Source organism: Rissa tridactyla, chromosome 3, assembly GCF_028500815.1.
Source record: "Rissa tridactyla isolate bRisTri1 chromosome 3, bRisTri1.patW.cur.20221130, whole genome shotgun sequence".
NCBI classification, from domain to species: domain Eukaryota; kingdom Metazoa; phylum Chordata; class Aves; order Charadriiformes; family Laridae; genus Rissa; species Rissa tridactyla.
Genome location: NC_071468.1, coordinates 12625047 through 12644025, shown reverse-complemented (window position 1 = coordinate 12644025; position 18979 = coordinate 12625047). Strand labels below are relative to the sequence as shown.

General features: G+C 36.8%; 1 protein-coding gene across 23 annotated transcripts in view; it reads right to left on the bottom strand.

The window, feature by feature from the left end:
* The window catches only part of NRXN1 (neurexin 1), a 715088-nt gene that overhangs the window by 403727 nt on the left and 292382 nt on the right, over positions 1–18979 (bottom strand). For 15 of the 23 annotated variants that reach the window (XM_054193682.1, XM_054193683.1, XM_054193681.1 and 12 more), the window contains 3 exons: positions 12473–12856; positions 4610–4813; positions 2352–2378 (listed from right to left, as the gene is read on the bottom strand). In XM_054193682.1, coding sequence (XP_054049657.1) covers positions 2352–2378; positions 4610–4813; positions 12473–12856 — 615 coding nt within the window. The remainder of the gene's footprint in view (positions 1–2351; positions 2379–4609; positions 4814–12472; positions 12857–18979) is intronic. The other 8 variants (XM_054193689.1, XM_054193692.1, XM_054193701.1 and 5 more) reach the window with 1 other exon arrangement.

Here is an 18979-nt window from a genome sequence, read left to right as displayed (position 1 = left end):
TGAAATTATATTAAGATAACTAATTTCTAAGCAATAGAAAGAAGAAAATCTGAAAGAAGCTTCTCAAACATGAAAACTAGATTTACTTCTATCAACGTAAAACCAGGATTGATATACATATCCAGCTCTCAGTAGACCCCAAAAGACAGGCACTGAAGTATTATAGTGTTCAGCAAATTAAGACTCAATTTCTGGATACTGTTGCTTTGGAACAAATTGTGTGTGTTCCACTAACATCTATTATATTGTCTAATAAGCAAGCTTTGTTTAAGGACTGCCAGAGCAATAATTCTTCATAATCTAAAAATTAAAACACAGAAATTGCTCATGAAACATTACCTGGTTGTTGAAAAACTACAGTGAGTGCTGATAAGAAAGCATTGTAGTACTTACCGTACCGAAAGCTCACAAAAATCTGTTCAGTACACAAGCACCAAAGGGAGATGAAACTAATCAAGAAAGTTCATTTCTAATAACAAAAAGGCTATAAACAAACTGTAAAGAAAAATAACTTATGAGTATTCGATACCAAGGAGGTTTTGTGGAGAGGTTATGCTGCTTCTGTATGATACCAAGAACTCGTAGCTGCTAATTCAATTCAGCACATATATTCCTCCTGTCCACAGTCCTCTAATCAGAGGCTTATTACTTACTCTGTATTTGCAGGTTCTCTTTTGATCCAAAACTTGCTTAAAAGTGAGACCTAGAAATCATTTTCATTTATTTTTATGACACCTCATTTTGTCCAAGAGAGATTAGAAAACAAAAACACCTATTGTATTGTGGCTTTATAACGGATTTTTTTTTTTTTTCTATGTTAGTAATTTCCTTTTCAGAGTGATTTTCTGATTTCATTAAGGGACTTAAGAAAAAAGCAACATTGCTTTTCCTAAGGAAAAAGGAATTTACGAGCAGCAGGCAAACTCATTACATTTCTGCTCAAAAAGCTGCTTGTCTTATACTTGGAAATCTTTTTCTAATTGGCACTTCATCATGGTCAAAAAATAGTGTTCTGTGACAGCCCAACAAAACGTTGATGAGATTTTTCATGGTCTTAAGCATTTTGGCAACGGACAATGGACAACTTTGGCAAGTGGAAATATTTGTTTTTATAACTGAACAATTCGATTTATTTATTTCTTTAAAATATCAGGAAACTGTCTTTATGCCTTGGTACCTGCAAGCATTTTCTTTACTGTATTGAAAAGTCTGCGCAGATTTGAGTATGGTTTAGATTTAAAACTTGCCCCAAGAAAACTTTGCTTTTTAATATGAATTCTGTATTTTTGTCTTGTAAAGTTATTCATTGCAAAAATCTATTAGCAGATGACACATTATAAATAACTGCAGTTCCCTATTCTTCTTTATGGACTATAAAACTATTATGGGATGTTATGTTCGTGTCTTTTGGGAAACTACTAACAAGCACAAATTCTACCCATGCAGTTTGTTGTTTAGCTTTGTTTCTATTTGCGTAAAAAGCCAGTCCTCTAGCCTGCAAAACCTGTGAGGAAGGGAAAGGAAAAGCAACCCAAAACTCAAATCTACCATACTTACTATCAATAATTTTGTTGACACCATTCAGGAATTCCATAGACTCAAAATAAAATCACAGTCCTTTTTCTCCTTTCAGAACATAGCCTCTTAATCCAAATAATATCAGAGAAGTTAAAATTTAGTCCATTCATCTGGCAAATGTTTCCCTCTGTTTCATAAACATGCATATCACAGAGAAAAATTGTTCAATTTAAGGTTTCTTACATGTTTAGAGTGTAAAAAATCATCATAGAAATACGGTTATTCTCAGACTTAACGTCCTTATTGCAACATTTCCATAAAACAAAGATTTAGCAAAACCAATTGTGTTATAAGCAGCCAGTAAATACAGTTAATTGTCTAGAAGGATTATAAAAATAGAAATTCTTGTACTATGGACAATTATGTTTCAACAGTCTCACCACAAATTGAAGGTAAAATTTCAAGAAAACTAGAAGAAGGATGTGGGTGAAAATTCGACAGCTTATCAGAATTGCTGGTTCAAAAATTCTACGGCTACTGCAAATATAATAGCCCGTCTAGAATAATGCACTACTACAGGTACCATTTCCTCTAAGTACGTTTACAACCTGTAGAATGCTTCCTTTTTCAATATTCTGGTTAAAAAATTATATCCTATGGGAAGGACAAAAAAAAATACACTAGAGTATATGATGACTTTTTACACAACGATAATCACCACATTTCATTAACAAATTATCAAGCGCTTGCAAGCTGTCCATAATCTTTTTCATCTAGTTTGCATATTTTATAATGGTGGAATAACATTTTAAAAAGTTTGAATAGGCACTTACTGGAATTACAGTTAATCCTGATACAGTCTAGATGGGGAAGAATAGATGAAAAATGAAAATTTATCCTTCAAGGTAATAGCTGCAGACATCCAATAAAATCACAGTCCACCCTTCCGGGGACAGACACATGCAAATATGGCCACTCCATATCATCAGTCTTTACATACTGTTATAACCCAGATATACTGCGATAAATCTTTATAAATAGAAACGACAAATAGGGTAAAAATGGCCAATTTCAAACAAAGCTACATGGTGACAAATCTAAGTGAAAAAGCAGGATTAAATGTCAAAGATGCTTAACTGAGGCAGGCTGCAACTTTCTCCCCATCTGTGAAAGAACAGGTAATTTCTCTCAATGCAATTAGAAAGTGCTCCGTCACAATGGGTCACAGAGAGCAAGCCAGGCCCCAATCAGACATCTTGGACCACTTGTGTATAGTATACCTCAAAGGCTGATCTTCAAAAGCTAAGTAGTAAAATACAAAGCTCATTCCCTGAGCCTATAAATAGGGTTTCGTGGGTTTATGTGTTCTTAATGTATAGACTGAAGAAATGAACAGTAACTACATTTAAAGCTACATTAATGTACAGAAAATCAACACATATTTATAAACGCTGATAATTAGGGAATCCTGTCTATTTTCAGATTACTTCCTTGCCTGACTTAAAGAAAAAGAAAAAAAAAAAAAGGTTTGGAAGAAGAAACAATATTTGCTAGGGCACGGATTTAGTTACTTTTCTGAACTATAGAAGTAGGTAAAAACTGACAGACGGCGGTGCTTTGTATAAAAAGAGAATGACCTGATCTGTAGCAGGATCCTCTGCTGAGCTATCTACATTTCTTACTGAAAAAAAATAAAATAAAATAAAAAATCTACACCATACTACTTGGTTTGCACAGGTACTCCTGGTTTATACCTTTGAGGAACATATATACCATCAAACCTAGATTTTGTTTCCATATAGCTGAGTTTGTCATGTGTCGTCAACCGCATCAGAAAAGTGGTTGCAAACAGCCAAGGACCAGCAGCACCCGCACATCCCCTTTTACAGAAAGCGCTGGGGCTCCGCGCCCCGCTCAGCGCCGGGGGCAGCCCACAGCCTGCAGCAGCCCCGGCTCCACGCAGGAGGGGACAGACTGCAAGAGGAGAGTAAAAACAAGGAAACCCTTCGGCTTCTCCTCCTACCTTCCGAACTCTAAACACCAGGACTGTATTTTACTAAGCAACACTTTTATTAAGTGGAGGTTTAGGTCGTTATTTTCTTGATTCCTCCCCTCCCCCATACTTTCTGGAAATCATTTTATGTAAAACAATGATTAAAACAATGAAATACCTAATTCCTTTTAAAAATAGCATTCCACTGAATGGGAACAACTGCAATGAATGTGCATTTTCCTGAGCGTACTTCTGTTCTCTTTCAGGTCCTGACTTGGATTTATTCAGAAGCATGGCAGAAGTGTTTTAATTTATTTACTTTTTTTTTTTTAAACTAGAGAAAACTAGAACCTAACATTTTGTCCGTCATATTTCAAACCAGGAAGCCAATTTTTTGTTTGTTTGTTTTTCTGTAAAAGGGCTTGTGCCTCCTGTGTTCACACGGCTGTTTGCTGAGGGCCGCAGTCTTTGGGCATTGAAGGGTTGTGTTATCGTTCGATACTACAAAAATACCACTACAGAATTGTTTAAAAAAGAGGAGATGGATTTACTACAGATTTGACATCTAAAAAAAGGAGACCAAGGAATCCATCAGTGGGAATATCTAATTGCAACATTTTCAGTGTTAAAACGAGACATTCTTTAATACATTAGCATGTTGTACTTTAATTGCTGGAGGTAAAACTGAACTGACCTACATACACGTTGTGTCTGCTTGCACGTTTCACTTGTGGAATTGCTACTGTGAAGAAGTTGTGGAGGGAGACCTCTCTTCCACAACAAAGAATAATGACTTAGCCCAAAAATACCACTGATGAACTAGTCTTCTCTTTTTAGAATACACAATAATACAAAAATATTGTGATGGATTATGTTAAGACTATATAAAGAATACAAAAATGCAAAAGAAAACAAAATAAAGTAAAATAATGGGCATGTATTTGTGTGTGTATGTACATACGCAAATGTTGCATTGACATGTGTTTATAGATCATTTCAGTTTACTTTTAATGTTAAAACAGGCCGTTTCATAAATGTTTGCAAGCAAAAAGAAAAATGTAAAGAAAATGTTAATTTCTTGGAGGAAGAGTTTGTTACCTAGGTTGACCGTTAGTTTAACTCGTCCTGCATCCAACTCTAACCGAAGGGTATCTGCGGATTCCCTAGAAGTAGTTGCCATTAAAATGCCATAAGCTCTCTGAGACCTGAACCGTAAAGAGACATCTTCAGCCTCTGTATGCATCACAACAGGGAGTTGTATTTTCATAAACATACTTCCATCGTAGCTTAAAATTGTTGCCTCTGAAAACATAAAGGAGAAAATCAGTTATTAAAGAATTAGATGGTAAATGTATATTCACCCAGTATGACACAGAAGAATTACATATCACAATTATTACTGTGAAACATAAGCAAAGTTGTGTTTGGGGTTTTTTGTTAGTTTTGGTGGTTGTTTTTTTTTTTTGTTTTGGGTTTTTTTGTTTGTTAGTTGTTGTTGTGTGGGTTTTTTTTCCTAAGTGGCATACTTTGGTGCTTTTTAAAGAAACTAATAAACTCTTTTAATGAACCAGCCATTCATGTATGCATCTTCAAGCAGAGGGATATAATCACAGCTGAAGAAATGCTTGCAAGACTACTCAAAATAGGTCAAAGCTAGTAAAAGCTATTAGGTAAGCATTACAACCTGTTAAAAGGTCATATCTGACTATCATCCACCTAGATAATTACCTTAGGATACTTCATCTACTACCACAGTTAGAATTATCATCCAGTTGGCAAAAACCCGCCTGAAACGGGTAAAAATCCCCAGCATGGTTTGGATTGAGCACAGATTGCTTCATGACCACAATGACTGTGGTACGATAGAATCAAAAATGCATGTACAAACATTACGACAGCCTCAACAAGAGGATCAAGACTGGACTTGGCATATCGAGGGTAAGATCTTAAAACCCCTGAGACAAGCAAATAACTGTCACTTTCAGACATTACAGGAAACCTTCCCAGTGAGCAGCTCTGGCACAGAGCAGTCACAGTCTGTTAGACCCCAGAGCAACCAGCCAAAAGTCTTCTTTTCCCAGGCTCCAGGCTGGTAGCAGGAAAGGTAGCAGAAATACTGCATTTCTGCTCACAGGGAGGCATAGCAGTTCCTAGAAAGCAAAGGACACATCTGTTTCTGAAACATATTAGGAAGTCCTTTTTTGCAGGACAGTCGAGTGTTGTGGCCAGTTAACCACCTCAGTCTTTGGAAACGGCTCTTAGACCCATGGACGGTAGCACATCATGGTGGAAGCAGCAGCGAATAAGCAACATCCTTTACCCCAAGCCAATAGTGAGTGGGCAGGCCACCAGGAATTTTGGTAGGGTCCGCGGTAACATACAAAACCAACCATACTACATAATTAAAACCACTATGCAAAATATACTATCTGACTGTGCCCCGTTTTACGCGCATCTGATTGTTTACCTACCACTAATTCACTAGAGACCTTCTAACTTCTTCCGCCTCTCCTTAATTTTTAATGCACTCAAAAACTCTCTTAGAAGTTGCTGAAGTGTTAGATCCTAAACATGATGCTACAGAATCTTTCTTAGAAAAGATGCAATCCTGAGGGCGTCTCAGCTCACTGAAAAGCCAACCTGTTACTTGCCCAGTAACAGGCCAACTGAGCAGCAAGCAGAAAGGACAGCAGAGAATACCTGGGGGAAGCTTCTCTATGCTTCAATTTGTTGTAGTATAATGGAGACACTTACCTACAGCAAAGAAATATTGTGGTCCCACATACAATAATATTTCCAAGGACTGATACTACTGATACTATGTTTAATTGTAACTCTAACAGCGTAAGAATATTCTTTTAAAATATCAATACTTATGACAGTTTGTCAAAACCATCTCCATTGCGTATCTTGCATACTGTTAAAGATAGATAAGATCTTCAAGGCTTCCAGCCTACACGGTCCATGGAAGGACAAAATGTTCCACTGCAACTCTGTGAGCATCTTGGAGGCAAAAATGATAGATGGCATGTTCATTAATAATTTCAGACTTCCCCAAAACAGTTTGATGTTGGAAAAATGGGATTACTAACACTGGTGTGAAAGTCATTAGATGTAACAGGTTAAAAGAATACATTTACAGGTTTAATGATTTCTAACCATGCAGGTAATAATGTTTTCTGCATATTCTAAACCTAAAATTTTTCTGTGAAGGAGACTGAATACTTAACTCTCACCAGCCTGATAAGAGATTTCAAGTCAAAGAGTTTCATGGGGAGGTGATTTGGTTTTTTTGATTGTTTGTTTGGGTTTAGTTTGTTGGGTTTTTTGTGCGTTTTGGTTTGGTTGGTTTTTGGTTATTCTCTGGGGGGGGACGGCAGGGAGGGGATGACGGGACACAACGGCAGGGCCAGGGGGGCAGCAGGGGCTTACAGTTCATTCCTATGTCTAGCTGTCTAGTCTGTGCATGAAAAGCTCCTATGATCTTTATCAAGATAAACATGATTTAGGTAATTAAACAAGTCCTGCATAAAAGTTTAAGTTACATACTAATGTAAGAGAAAACAAAAGCGGTGTTTCATATTGGCTATTAAAAAAGACACATTAATGCTATTCAGGGTTTTTATATAAAGTGAGAAAAATCAGATGTTATAGGATGAACAGCATTCAACAACACTGGAGGTCTATTGCTAATAAATTATCTTATGGTAATGTAAAAGAAAGTTGTCAGAATCAGCACTGGTGCTGTTTACCCGCTTTTCTATAATTATGCAGTCTTTTAGAAAATTACAGAAAATGGAGAGAAGGAACCGTCTTAATTTAATCAGAGATGACCTGTGAGTATTTAACATCATGGTGAACAGACCTGATGTGATTAGATACTCAATCCTCCTAAACTATACTGTGCCAGCTATTTTGGAAACAGATGTTCCAAGAACAGACCAAGGAGACTGAACAGAAGAGCAAATGACTTAAAAGCTCTGGGGCAATGAGGAAAACCCCCTCATGTCAACTAGCTCCTTTGCGTATGGGGAGCTCCCAGTCACAGGCTTTCTAAATACAAAGGTATCGCAGAAAAAAAATCCAGAAGACTGGCAGGAAGCAGGGATGATTTGATCAAAGAAGAGTTAGCACTGCCCTGAGAGTTGTAACTGAAGATCAGAGAGGATACTTATTCCTAAAAATAAAAAAAACCTATGTTCAGTTTACTCACTTAAAATGAGTCTGCTGGTGCAAGTGTTGTTAGGAAAACCTTTTGTTATTAAACCATTATTTAATGATTGCTAAATTAAGATTTTTGAATGGTATTTTGTGAGTATTGCGTTCCTCTCTAAGGATGGCAAGCTGCATTTAGCCACGTGAATCATCTCTTCCACTTGACTCAGCATTGCAAATTTCCATGTTCTGTTGGTCTCAGCCAGACAGAAGGCATCTAGTAGTACGAGACCTTTGACAGAACAAGGAGTTCCCTCTTCCCTTATAATTCTTTGTGGCAATGCCTTATTACGCGATCATTATGCTCGGTGGCATACATTGACAGAGAACTTTGCTTTTCAGGCAGTAGGAAAAAACAGTCTTCAAGATAAACTAAGAAGGGCTTGTTTTGTTTTAACTTTCTTAGACCTAGAGGATCATTTATGTTCTTCAATGGAATTGTTTCCATCCTGCAGTTACTTCTGTTGTCCAGAACGGATTGTTAATTTGCAAGGCCTGGTCAGTAAGATGGTGATCTGAAAGAGGAGAGGCACTGGGGGTTACAGCAGTTGTGCAAATCCTGAAGGAACCTTGTGGATACAACTATGCATTCATTTTTGCCTCGGCTTTTACTTTGTTTTGTTTTGTTTTGCTTTGGACTGACTACTTCCAAAGGGGTATGTGTCTCAATCTTTCTTTGAGATCTACACTGCTAACTGTTCTCACATAAATGTTGGCAGAATGTCTTTTTTCTCTTGTTCAGCTTCCTCTAATTATTAGATTAAATGCTAATAGACCATAAGTTGAGCTCAGAATGTGCTATTCATTAAAAGAATCAGAATCTTCCCGGCAGGGAATAGTAATTTTACTACCACTTCAGTGTTGGAAGCATAGCATTGAAAAGAAAAATAGCAGAAAACCCTTATAAAACATTACCGACAATTTTTTTGTAGCAGCAAATAAGTGCATGCAGCAGAGTAATTAAAAAGAAATAAACAGTAAGATATAATTCAGAGATCGATAAACATTATTTTACACATTCTTTCTTCAATATTTTTATAGACTTGACAACTAAAACCCCTTGTTGCTTCTGTGCTAAAACCCAACCAACTAAAACACCCAAGGAAACAAAAAAAAAACGCTAAAGGGTTTCAGTTTCCCTCTCCATTTTTTCCTTCAATTTGTTTCTGGTTAAAATCTCCAGGGCTGGATAACTCTTCCTTCCTATACATACACTACCCTCAATCAGCTTCCTGCCTGCCACCAAGGATGCACAGACTAGTACCGTTATGAGAGGAGATTCAGGACCTTAATTTCACTTGGGCTGAGATTACTTCAATTGCTGAGGAGACTGAGGCACCTACTCTTCAGGGAACTTCCCCACACCTGTTTCTACCTTCAGAAATGCTCAGCCATCTATTTATGGGGAGATACAGAATTTTCTGAAGAGACGCTGTTCTTCAATTCACAGCTTATTTAAATTAAAGTGACAGTAGTATGGACTAGGCATTTGAATTTCAGCGTTCTTCCTCCTAAGTTTTGCAGTCATGTTTGTGTTGTTTTTAACATGGTGCTTGGTAAGCATGGATGCTTACTGCATGTATCTTAATAAATAAAACAGAATGTTGTTTCCTCTGGACGCCTTGTGGTGCCTCTGAAGTCCTAAAAAGGGAATTATTAATTTTTTCCTGTGTCTGTGATAATACGAGGACTGTGTTGCAGCCAACAGAGCCATTTGTGTCTGCTGTCTTCCAAATCACACACAAACTTTGCCTCAGAAAGTGCCAGACGATACAGTCCAGAGCCATGCCAGGAAACATATGAACAATCTGCATCATCAGTAATCAAGTATTCAGGTTTGCTCTCTGACCCTGTTTTATTTCCCAAAACACATATAGCAACAATACCCTGCCCTGAAAACACTCACCAATATGTCTGATTTTACTCCTATAAATTGTGTGAGTATTCAAGTATGTTGATGGCTACTGATTCAAATTCAAACTTTTAGTTTCTGTTCTATTCACAGGCGTACACTCAGCTAAGCGCTGTTTGTGTGTTTACTATGGCAGCTACTTCAGTCCACCTGGGCCCAAAGTCACGGCCTGGGGGAATCACGAGGAACCTTTCCATCAACGTGATGGAAACTATTGGCGATATGCAATTAGTCACTAGGTAACGCGTGAATAGAAGGTGAAATGATTCCTCCCAATTTCTACACTGGTATTATTTCAGGACTGAGGTCCTAAACCACATTGTAAAGGTGCTAGAACTTTAACACACAGGACCAATTAGTTAATATAAATCAGAAATGGAATTACTGTAATATTTTGAACATATGATTCTTCATACCGTCTATCATCATATTACCTGTATTTTTTTTTAATTTTAAAGCATCCAGAGATAATGCAAGCAATGAAAACGATATTACTTTATTTAACATATATATGTGCACGCAGGTACGTGTGCATGCCCAATGTGGACATCTGTATACATTCTCTAATTTAAATATATTTTTTCCTCGGAAATGTCACTTTGATATATCTTTCTTTGCATGCCTACTTTCTTATCACCGTTTGATGAATTTACTCTTGTGCATTGCTCCTAGCAAAAGTATACACCTGCAAAAGGCTTTGCCGAGAGGCAGTCACGTCACGTATTGTGAACCACAATCAAAGTAAGATAGAAAGCCAAATTATACTGCTGTGGCATCTGTCCGTCCATCTGCTGTAGTTTCCATAATCTACTAAAGCCAATCTACAGATTATACTGATGTTTAACCTTACTGAAAATCAAGAATAAAATCAAGAATAACTAGCAACAGGATAAAAAGCATATGGGTATACAAAAATATTAAGTATACTGAAATTAAAAGAGAACTGAGTTGTATTCCATGTTTTTTGTGCACTGATAAGCTGACCAAAATTATTTCAGATACTGCATTGTATAGGATACATCCACAATATGGATGTTAGTACTCCGATTTTAGGAGACATAGCACGAAAAATAAATGAGAGTACTAAAAAGCAGCTACATGTTTTTGTTTACTGAAGTTACCTTAATCACTTAAGATGAAGTTAAATATACCATTTGTTTAATCTCCGATATTTTGTTCAAATGCTTTCTTTCCTTTGTGAAACTGTATTGTTTGTTCAAATGAACATGTTCCTATTTTATTTAAATTAGTTTGAACAATTATAATTGTGTTGCTTATATCACCCAATACAAAAGTTTATCAGTTACTGCACATGGGTAGTAGTTATAATAACTTTGTGTGGTAGGATGCCAACGCGTTGCTTTCAGAATCCCAAAAGCTATAATCTTATTAACGCATGACCATTTGGGATATGAATATTACTGGAAGGAGATCTCCTTTCGGTGTAGTTTCCTCTGGAGAGGGAAACACAAGAGTAAGAAATGATCCCATACTGTCTGAACTGCTGCACATATTTCTTTTGGACAAGAACCAAATACCATTGTAGAGACACCATAGTACCACCATTCCCACTAGGGGAACGCGCAGGCAAAAGTCAGGCTCTATATTGGAAGACGGTTAGAAATAAAGTACGGGAAATAAAAAAGACAAAGGTTTCTACATAAAATATTACCACCTGTCAAATACATTTATGAGAAATTGCTGTGATGAAGCCTGCTTTTAAGTTCTTTGCATATCTGCATGTGTTTTTGTCTTTAACGCACATGTTTCCCAGCTCTCAAGCTGAAAAAATACAAATCCTATTTTTACTTCTGCCATATGTAATAGCAGAATTTTGCCACAGGGTGGTACACCAGACATGTTTAACTGAAGGCTTTTGTAATGCATCGGACAGCTCGGTTATGCCCTCTGCCAGCTTCACTCCACCAGTAACAGAACAGTCTGGAGATCTCAGAATAACTGGCCATGAGCCAAAGGCATATACATTCAAAAAATAAGACAGAAAAACACAGAAGAAACTGAGAACCTACTTGTAAATGCTAATAATATGATGGTATTAATTCTACATAAATACACGTCTATTTATATACAACTTAAACATTCATCAGGTTTTTATTTAAAAAAAAATTCTTCTTTTTTCCATCTTACTAACTAGAAAAATGAATAAACTGTCAACATCTATATTCCTTGCCACTATCCACCTCTTCAATTAAATAAATGGGGTTTGTCAACTTTACACTTACCTTTTCTAGGCAAGAGGGATAGTCAGTGAACTAAGATAAGTAGAAACTGTTTCCTGGGGTAATAGTATCTTTAAAAAAAAAGTTAAGTAAGAAATACAGATTCCTACACTGATTCTTTTGCTTTGACTCATGGCTGAAGTTCTGGCCATGGATTTAAGTGATACTGTGGAATTCAAAAGTAAATTTCATTAATTTAATTTAATAACACAGTGGTATTGACACAAATAGGCAGAGAACAAGACCTCAGTTTGGAATTGGAATGTGACCATTTAGTAATGCAATAATAATTGAATTACTTTCACAATGCTTTTCAGAACTCAGCAATGTATGATGAGACAGAAAAGCCAACATTTAGCAGTACTGTCTCTCTGTCGTAGTCAACTAAGTAATTATTTGTGCATCTTAGAAACTCCCCTAAGATCTCTCCTCCAGAGTTACTTCTTTCAGTCTAGAACAGGGCTCCATCTCCCCATCTCACAAGTGAGATCAAAGACGCTTTTTCTGCCTCAGAAGAGTTAACGATATTTTACCATTGTTAATCATTGTGCAGGGTTCTATAAAGTAGAAACGCAGCCATCTCATGGAACCTACCTCTTTCGCACGATTTGCCAAGGTACCCCGTACCAGAGCAATCACAAACATATCTGTTCCACCCATCCCTGCATACACCATTGTTTTTACAGGGGTTGCTAAGGCAAGGTTTTGCAGTTTCTCTTGAGCATGAGGGTTTTACTCCAGCTGTACTTTGAATTTCAGCCATCTGTCGAATATCTTTGCTTTGACCATCAATAAATAAATCTCTAATGCAGCCGACGTATCCGTAATTGAGAAGTGCTGTCCACACCTCTGTTGGGAAGACGAGGCCTGCTTTATTTTCTGGTAAGCCTCCAAGATACAAGTCATCATCCAAGTCAAGGATTTCACTTTCCCCTGGTGCAGTATATGGTGTACGTAATGTGTTCACAGATATGGTCCCTGAGAAAACAAGACAAAAAAATGCATGATTTTCAAGGCATTTAAAAGATTTTGGTACTGCTATTTTACTTATTAATCTACATGACACATTAGCTCCTGGCAAATATCTCTAAATTAAACATAGGTATTCCACTTGTAAAGCTACACAATAATAGATACACTTCATTATTTTAATTACGATGTACTACAAATAGCGTCAGAAAGTGAACGATGTAAAAAAATTTATGCACAATACTGCATGGTAACAATATTAAAAAAAAGTCAAAATCACCTTACCAGTCTTGCAGGGATAGGGGGAATGCATTTCAGACTTATTTTCAGAAAGATCCCGCTTGTGCAACAACAAAAAAATCTCTTCACTACCTCATATGTGCTTCAAAGCATTAAGGCTGAGGTTGCATTGATAGGTTGTAACCTGGGAGGCAAATCTGTGTCTTTGGTTTGGATCCAAAGACACAGTATTTTAAAAGACTCTCACCACTTTCATTGGGCTTTGGAGAAGACTTTTTTTTTTCCTTTAAGTGCAGAATGAAAATACTCTCATCAGCTGCCAGACAGGCAATCATTAAGAAGATAGTGATGTGCTCCTAGAGGGAAAAATCAATGCCTCTGACACTTACCTCAACATGTGTGCATGTTACAAAGAGAGGGAGAGAAGATGTATATAGAATCTCAGGAAATCAGAAGTATCTTTTCCATTTAAGTTTAAAAAGTAAACAAACAAAATTAAGCCTAAAATAAAGTTCCATTTCTGCAAAGTGTCCGAACAAAGAAACTGTAATCAACTGTAAAGATCCTCTTTTGTTGTATTTTAAAAAGTAATGAGGTATCCAATTTTACAATTTCAATAGACAGATAACTAATTTTAGTATGTGGAGTCACAGAACATACTTGCGTTCACCGAGTTTAATTTTATTTACTAAGTAAAATCACTTGAAAAAATAATCTTCCTGTAGATCTTCACAAAAGTGACTCCTTATTCTATATGGGTGCAAAAGCAAGTAAAATATAAATCAAAACATTATATAGATCACCAGATTATTATAATGTACCAGCCACATTATGCAACACTTATCTGCTGGACACACACTATTAAAAGGGTATTGATGGTGAAAAGACACTGAAGCATCACATTTACCACAACGTATTTATCATACATACATACATAAAAGTAAAATGATTGGCTATTTCCACTGTCAGCATGACACAGATTCCGGAAGATAACACTGATTATCAAAAATACTTTTACTGTGATGGGAGTGGTTCGTGAGAATAATAAATTCAGAATTTTCATAGCATAAATACTAAAATGTGAGTTTTAAGCAAACAGAGGCAGGACAGAAAAAGATCATTCTCTTAATTAGATACATACTAAAATTTAGGCTTCTCTTTTAGCAGTGAAGAGGAGTCTTGTGGGAGCTGCATATTTTGTTTGTTCTTTTGTTGGTTTGTTAGGTTAACTTTAACAACATGAATAGCTGAAGAGTTTGGACACTTAGTAAAAGCTCTCTGGGGGAGAGGTCTCAGGAGATCCAACTCCCATGTGAGACTTGAGACATATGGATTTTTAGAAGGCCTGGATACTACTACAAACAGTCTCCCTACTATCAGAAGAGATCTAAAAAGAAGGTTTGCTTAGTGTTTGTGCATCTTTATGAGCATGTTTAAAGAATGTTTGAGGATGTAGTCAGTTTTCCCTTTTACGTTTTATCAGAAATTTTCTCTATCAGTTGAATAAGCACATAGATGTAAAGTGAACTTCCAGTCTTTACTGTAAGAAACAGGCACGTCGAACCAAGATCCTTTTTCTTCCAAACCTCCACCTTGTTAAAATTGATAAGACTATTATATTTTGCTAACTCTAAATATTTGTATTGCTCTTCAGAGTCTTGAAGCAAAACTTGGCATTTGTATGTAACACTTGCTATAGATTTGACCTTAGGCACACAAGCGTGAGCATTTTGAGGTTTGATGTTATTAATCAACTGCCTCAAACTAGGACACCTGTGAATGACCTGTTAAACCAAGATAGCTAACTTTTCTGAGAGCATCCTTGGCATCAAGAAGGATTGCTTACAGTCAACAGATCATTTCTCCTTTTTTTTTTTTTTTTAAAAAAAGATGCTGTAAATATAAGTCATACTTGCATTCACAGTATTTCTTACTGCTATTGTTTCTTGCTCCCAGCTGTTGCTGTACGGGCTAATTTAGGACCAAAATGCTTTGAATCTATATTCAGGCAGCACTTGCACCCACACAAGTTAACTCAGCTGCAGCTTCCGACCTCAATCTCATGCATTTTCATGGTGCTGTTTTCTGCTGGACAAAGACACTTTTGTTGTCAAGCTATCCATGATGCTAGAAGACATCTAGGGCTCCATTTCTATTTAAAAAATAAATCAACTAAGCCTTGATGGCTTTCAATGCACAGGAAAAGACAGGTAAATCTCAGCCAGTGTAGCTGTGACATTAACATGGTGGTTCGAAATGTAAGTTTTGCAAGCACAGAAGGTTGAGAAAGGTGAATGATAAAGGGAACTGTAGATTCACCACTACATTCTGGCAACTGTGAATTGTAGTTAGGTGATAATTTGAAGCAGGAAAAATTTCTTCTGTATATCATAGAATCATTTAGGTTGGAAAAGACCCTTGGGATCACCGAGTCCAACCATCAACTCCACTCTACAAAGTTCTCCCTTACACCATATCCCTTAACACCACATCTAAACGAGTCTGAAACACATTCAGGGATGGTGATTCCACCACTTCCCTGGGCAGCCTATTCCAGTGTCAAAAGGATTCATATCATAAAGGATTACCCTGGAGAGAGCTTAAGTATTACTTTGAATAGATACCAACAGCTTCTTAAAGCAATGAACTTTTCTCCTCCCCAGGAAATTACACCCCATAAAATTCCCCCTTTGAGAAGCCCTCTGAAATCTTAATGTAATCATAACATCTAATGACTATGAGTAGAAAAACATAACAGGCAACAACTCTTCCGTGAATCTTTTTCATGTTTTAGAAGCCCATGGAACCGCTATTACCTAACTGGACTATCTCCAATTTACTGCTGGACATATCCGTGACACTTCAACTGACCTACGTGATGTGTGTATCACCCTTAATCGAACAACTGTAAGTTATCTTTATTTAATTCTTTTTCTTGAGAGGTACACTACATCAAATAGCATCTGCAGAAGACTCAAAGCTTTAATAACTCACTCTGGCTCAGCTGTTATGTAGGAGCTTGAATAAAATATCATATAGCACACTGTCTAGAACAAGAACTATAGCTATAATACTAATAGGCTTTAGTATAACTAGTAGCAAAAACTCATGCCTGGGCACCAAGAGCTTCATGCTGTCAGTTACCAACTTATCCTAGTTTCTGGCTGAATTTCTAACAGCATGTCCAGGCAGCCGTACAACCACCACTGCTGTTGGTATCCAAATTACCTTTTATGTATCTCTGATAGGTAATGCAAACTTTACTCAGCAATTTCTTTGTAAAGGCACGTAAAAAAACAAACAAACAAACAAAAAAAAACAACCCAAGAAAAAGAAGGGGAAATGAAAGATTTCCAAAATACATCAAAAATTATGTATTTCTTTTAAATATTCAGGTTCACAGCGCATCCAGAGCTGTGACACAGAGGTAGAGTGTGCTGTTTCATCTAGCTGGGGTTGGGTTTTTTTTTGTTTTGTGGTGGTGGTGGTGTGGTGGTGTGTTGATTTTTTTGTTTGGTTGGTTTTTTTAAGCATGTCATCTTTCTTGATGGAAAGTTTTCAAGTTCTACTGAAACCATCTCAGGTTGGACCTCACGTCAATGGCAGATGCTACCACAGAATCCGGGGATAGTAATACACACCCCCTTTGCTGGATTTCAATCCTATTTTCTCTGTGAATTATAGGCAGATCAAAAGGAATAGTTCTGTCAAATCACCAGTGTGCTCCAATCCATTTGGATGTTTTTACTTATGAATGGGAAGAGACATCACTTCCCAGAGAAGCAGAAAGAAGGGAAGCTAATGGAGCATATAAAAGTCATATCTGGGCAGCACAGGAAAAGGTTAATAATTTTGCCTGTAAAGATAATGTATCGTCAACCCTTCTCACACCAGAATGGCTAAGTTGGATAAGAGGGAAAAGAATGGGACAAATCTTGTTTTACAAAATAACCTAAAGACAACAGAATATGATGAGGAAGCATCAGATTCAGAACAGCATTGGCCTCTCAATGGAAAGAGAAAACTATAACCTTAAATTGTAATATCTCTGTAGTAAGAACATCCTTTCAATTATATCTTTGCATAATACCTAGCATAACAGCACCCACAACCAGAGCAGTAGTTAAACTATTTCTTTGAAAAGAGCAACACTGAGGCAGTAATGTCTGCCAGGAAACAAGTAGCTTCCTTGCAAAGTTTTTTTAATACTCAAAGTAGGAAATATTGTCTGCATTTTACTAGAAAAAGAAAGAAATGGGGAAAAGTTGATAGCATTTGGTTTGTCCAGCCTGAAAGAAGAAAAGGGAGAAGACTGAAAGACAGGAAGGTGTAGTAGTATTTAGTCTGAGAATTCATGATCTAACTTTAGGCTCTAAAAACAGGTAGCATTTCTTATCTCCAGAAACTGGACATAGATTTTAGGGTCCTATAATGACCTACAGGTGCTGTAAGTCTACATCATTTCAGCAGAGAGCAAAATGCCATTTAAATGCTCAGAAATGTCTTTATGTATTGGAGGAATTAATAAGAGTTTGATTTTTATCAAGAATTTTTGACTAAAGGATAACTGATAAACGGACAGTTCTTCAAAAGGAAAAGCCAGCAATATAAGTCAACAATAACGTACATCTGAGCAAAATGGGAAATATATTGGGAGGTACAGAGAAAAGTACTGGACCACTTTAATAAGCATTGGTAAGTGTTACCTTGAACTCTGAGGAAGATGTAGATCAGCAGAAGATGTCAATAAAATGGTCAATCGCTACAGAACATGACATATAAGGACAGGAAGCGGTTGGGGTTTCTTAGTCTATGAAGGAAACTGGAGACTGCCATAACAGCATTCCAATCATAACAAGTATAGAGTTATGACGCAGGGAAAAAAAAGTGTGGTATATTTTGTGCTTGCTGTGAACAAGGAAATGATGGACAAAATTGCTTGGTTTTCATACAGAAATATTCAGTTTATGAATGATTACATGGGGAGGTTGTACAGCGTCCGCTGCTGGGGTAACTCAACACACATCCGGCAAGACTGAGGCAAGTACATTATCACTACTTTCATTGGAGGAGTAAAATAGAGGAACTCTCAAGGTCATCCCATCTCAATTTTTTCTATGAGCTCATGAATAAATGAAAAACACTAACAGGATCATTGGAAGAATTTTCCTTAAAATACAAGACAAACCTATTATCTCAAATATGTAAACTATTAACATGTGTTGAAATAGGAACAGGTAAATCTGGCAGTTACTAAACGGTTGAAAAGATGAGGGAAGGAATATATAGAAGTGTACACGTGAAAAAAGAACCTGCAACAACAATGCATGTAATGGGTATCGGCAAAGCACTACTTACAGTGAGATACTGATTATAGTTAAGCTCTAATTACATACTCTAGCGATAATTTCTGATATTTAAGCTGAAATGCTAACTTTAGTTCAAAATTTCAGTAGCTTCCTAGCCCTTAAATGCTACCTACTTATGAATACATTCTGGTACATTCTGTTTTATGCTGCCATACGCAATTGGAAGTTGACAAGAAGACTGTTTCCTCCCTGATTTCACTGTCTAATGATGTTTTCCAAAGGATGAATAGCAGTTTAGACAAAAAACACTTGCAAGGTTAACCGTGAATATGATAAACAGTTTAAACAAAACGTTAAACAATACTCAAGTCTCAGAAAACAGTTATTAAACCAACTCTACTGTGTTACAAGAAAAACTGTGAGCAAAGGCCTTTACAGCAGCTTCACGGTGTTTGGGTTTTTTTTAGTTTGGGTTGGGTTTTTTCCCCAATTCTTTTACTGCAGAGTCAGCAGTACTGTTAAGAGCACAACAAACATTTCCCTTCGGTATGAGTTAATGAGCCTCTCCAATCATATTCATTAT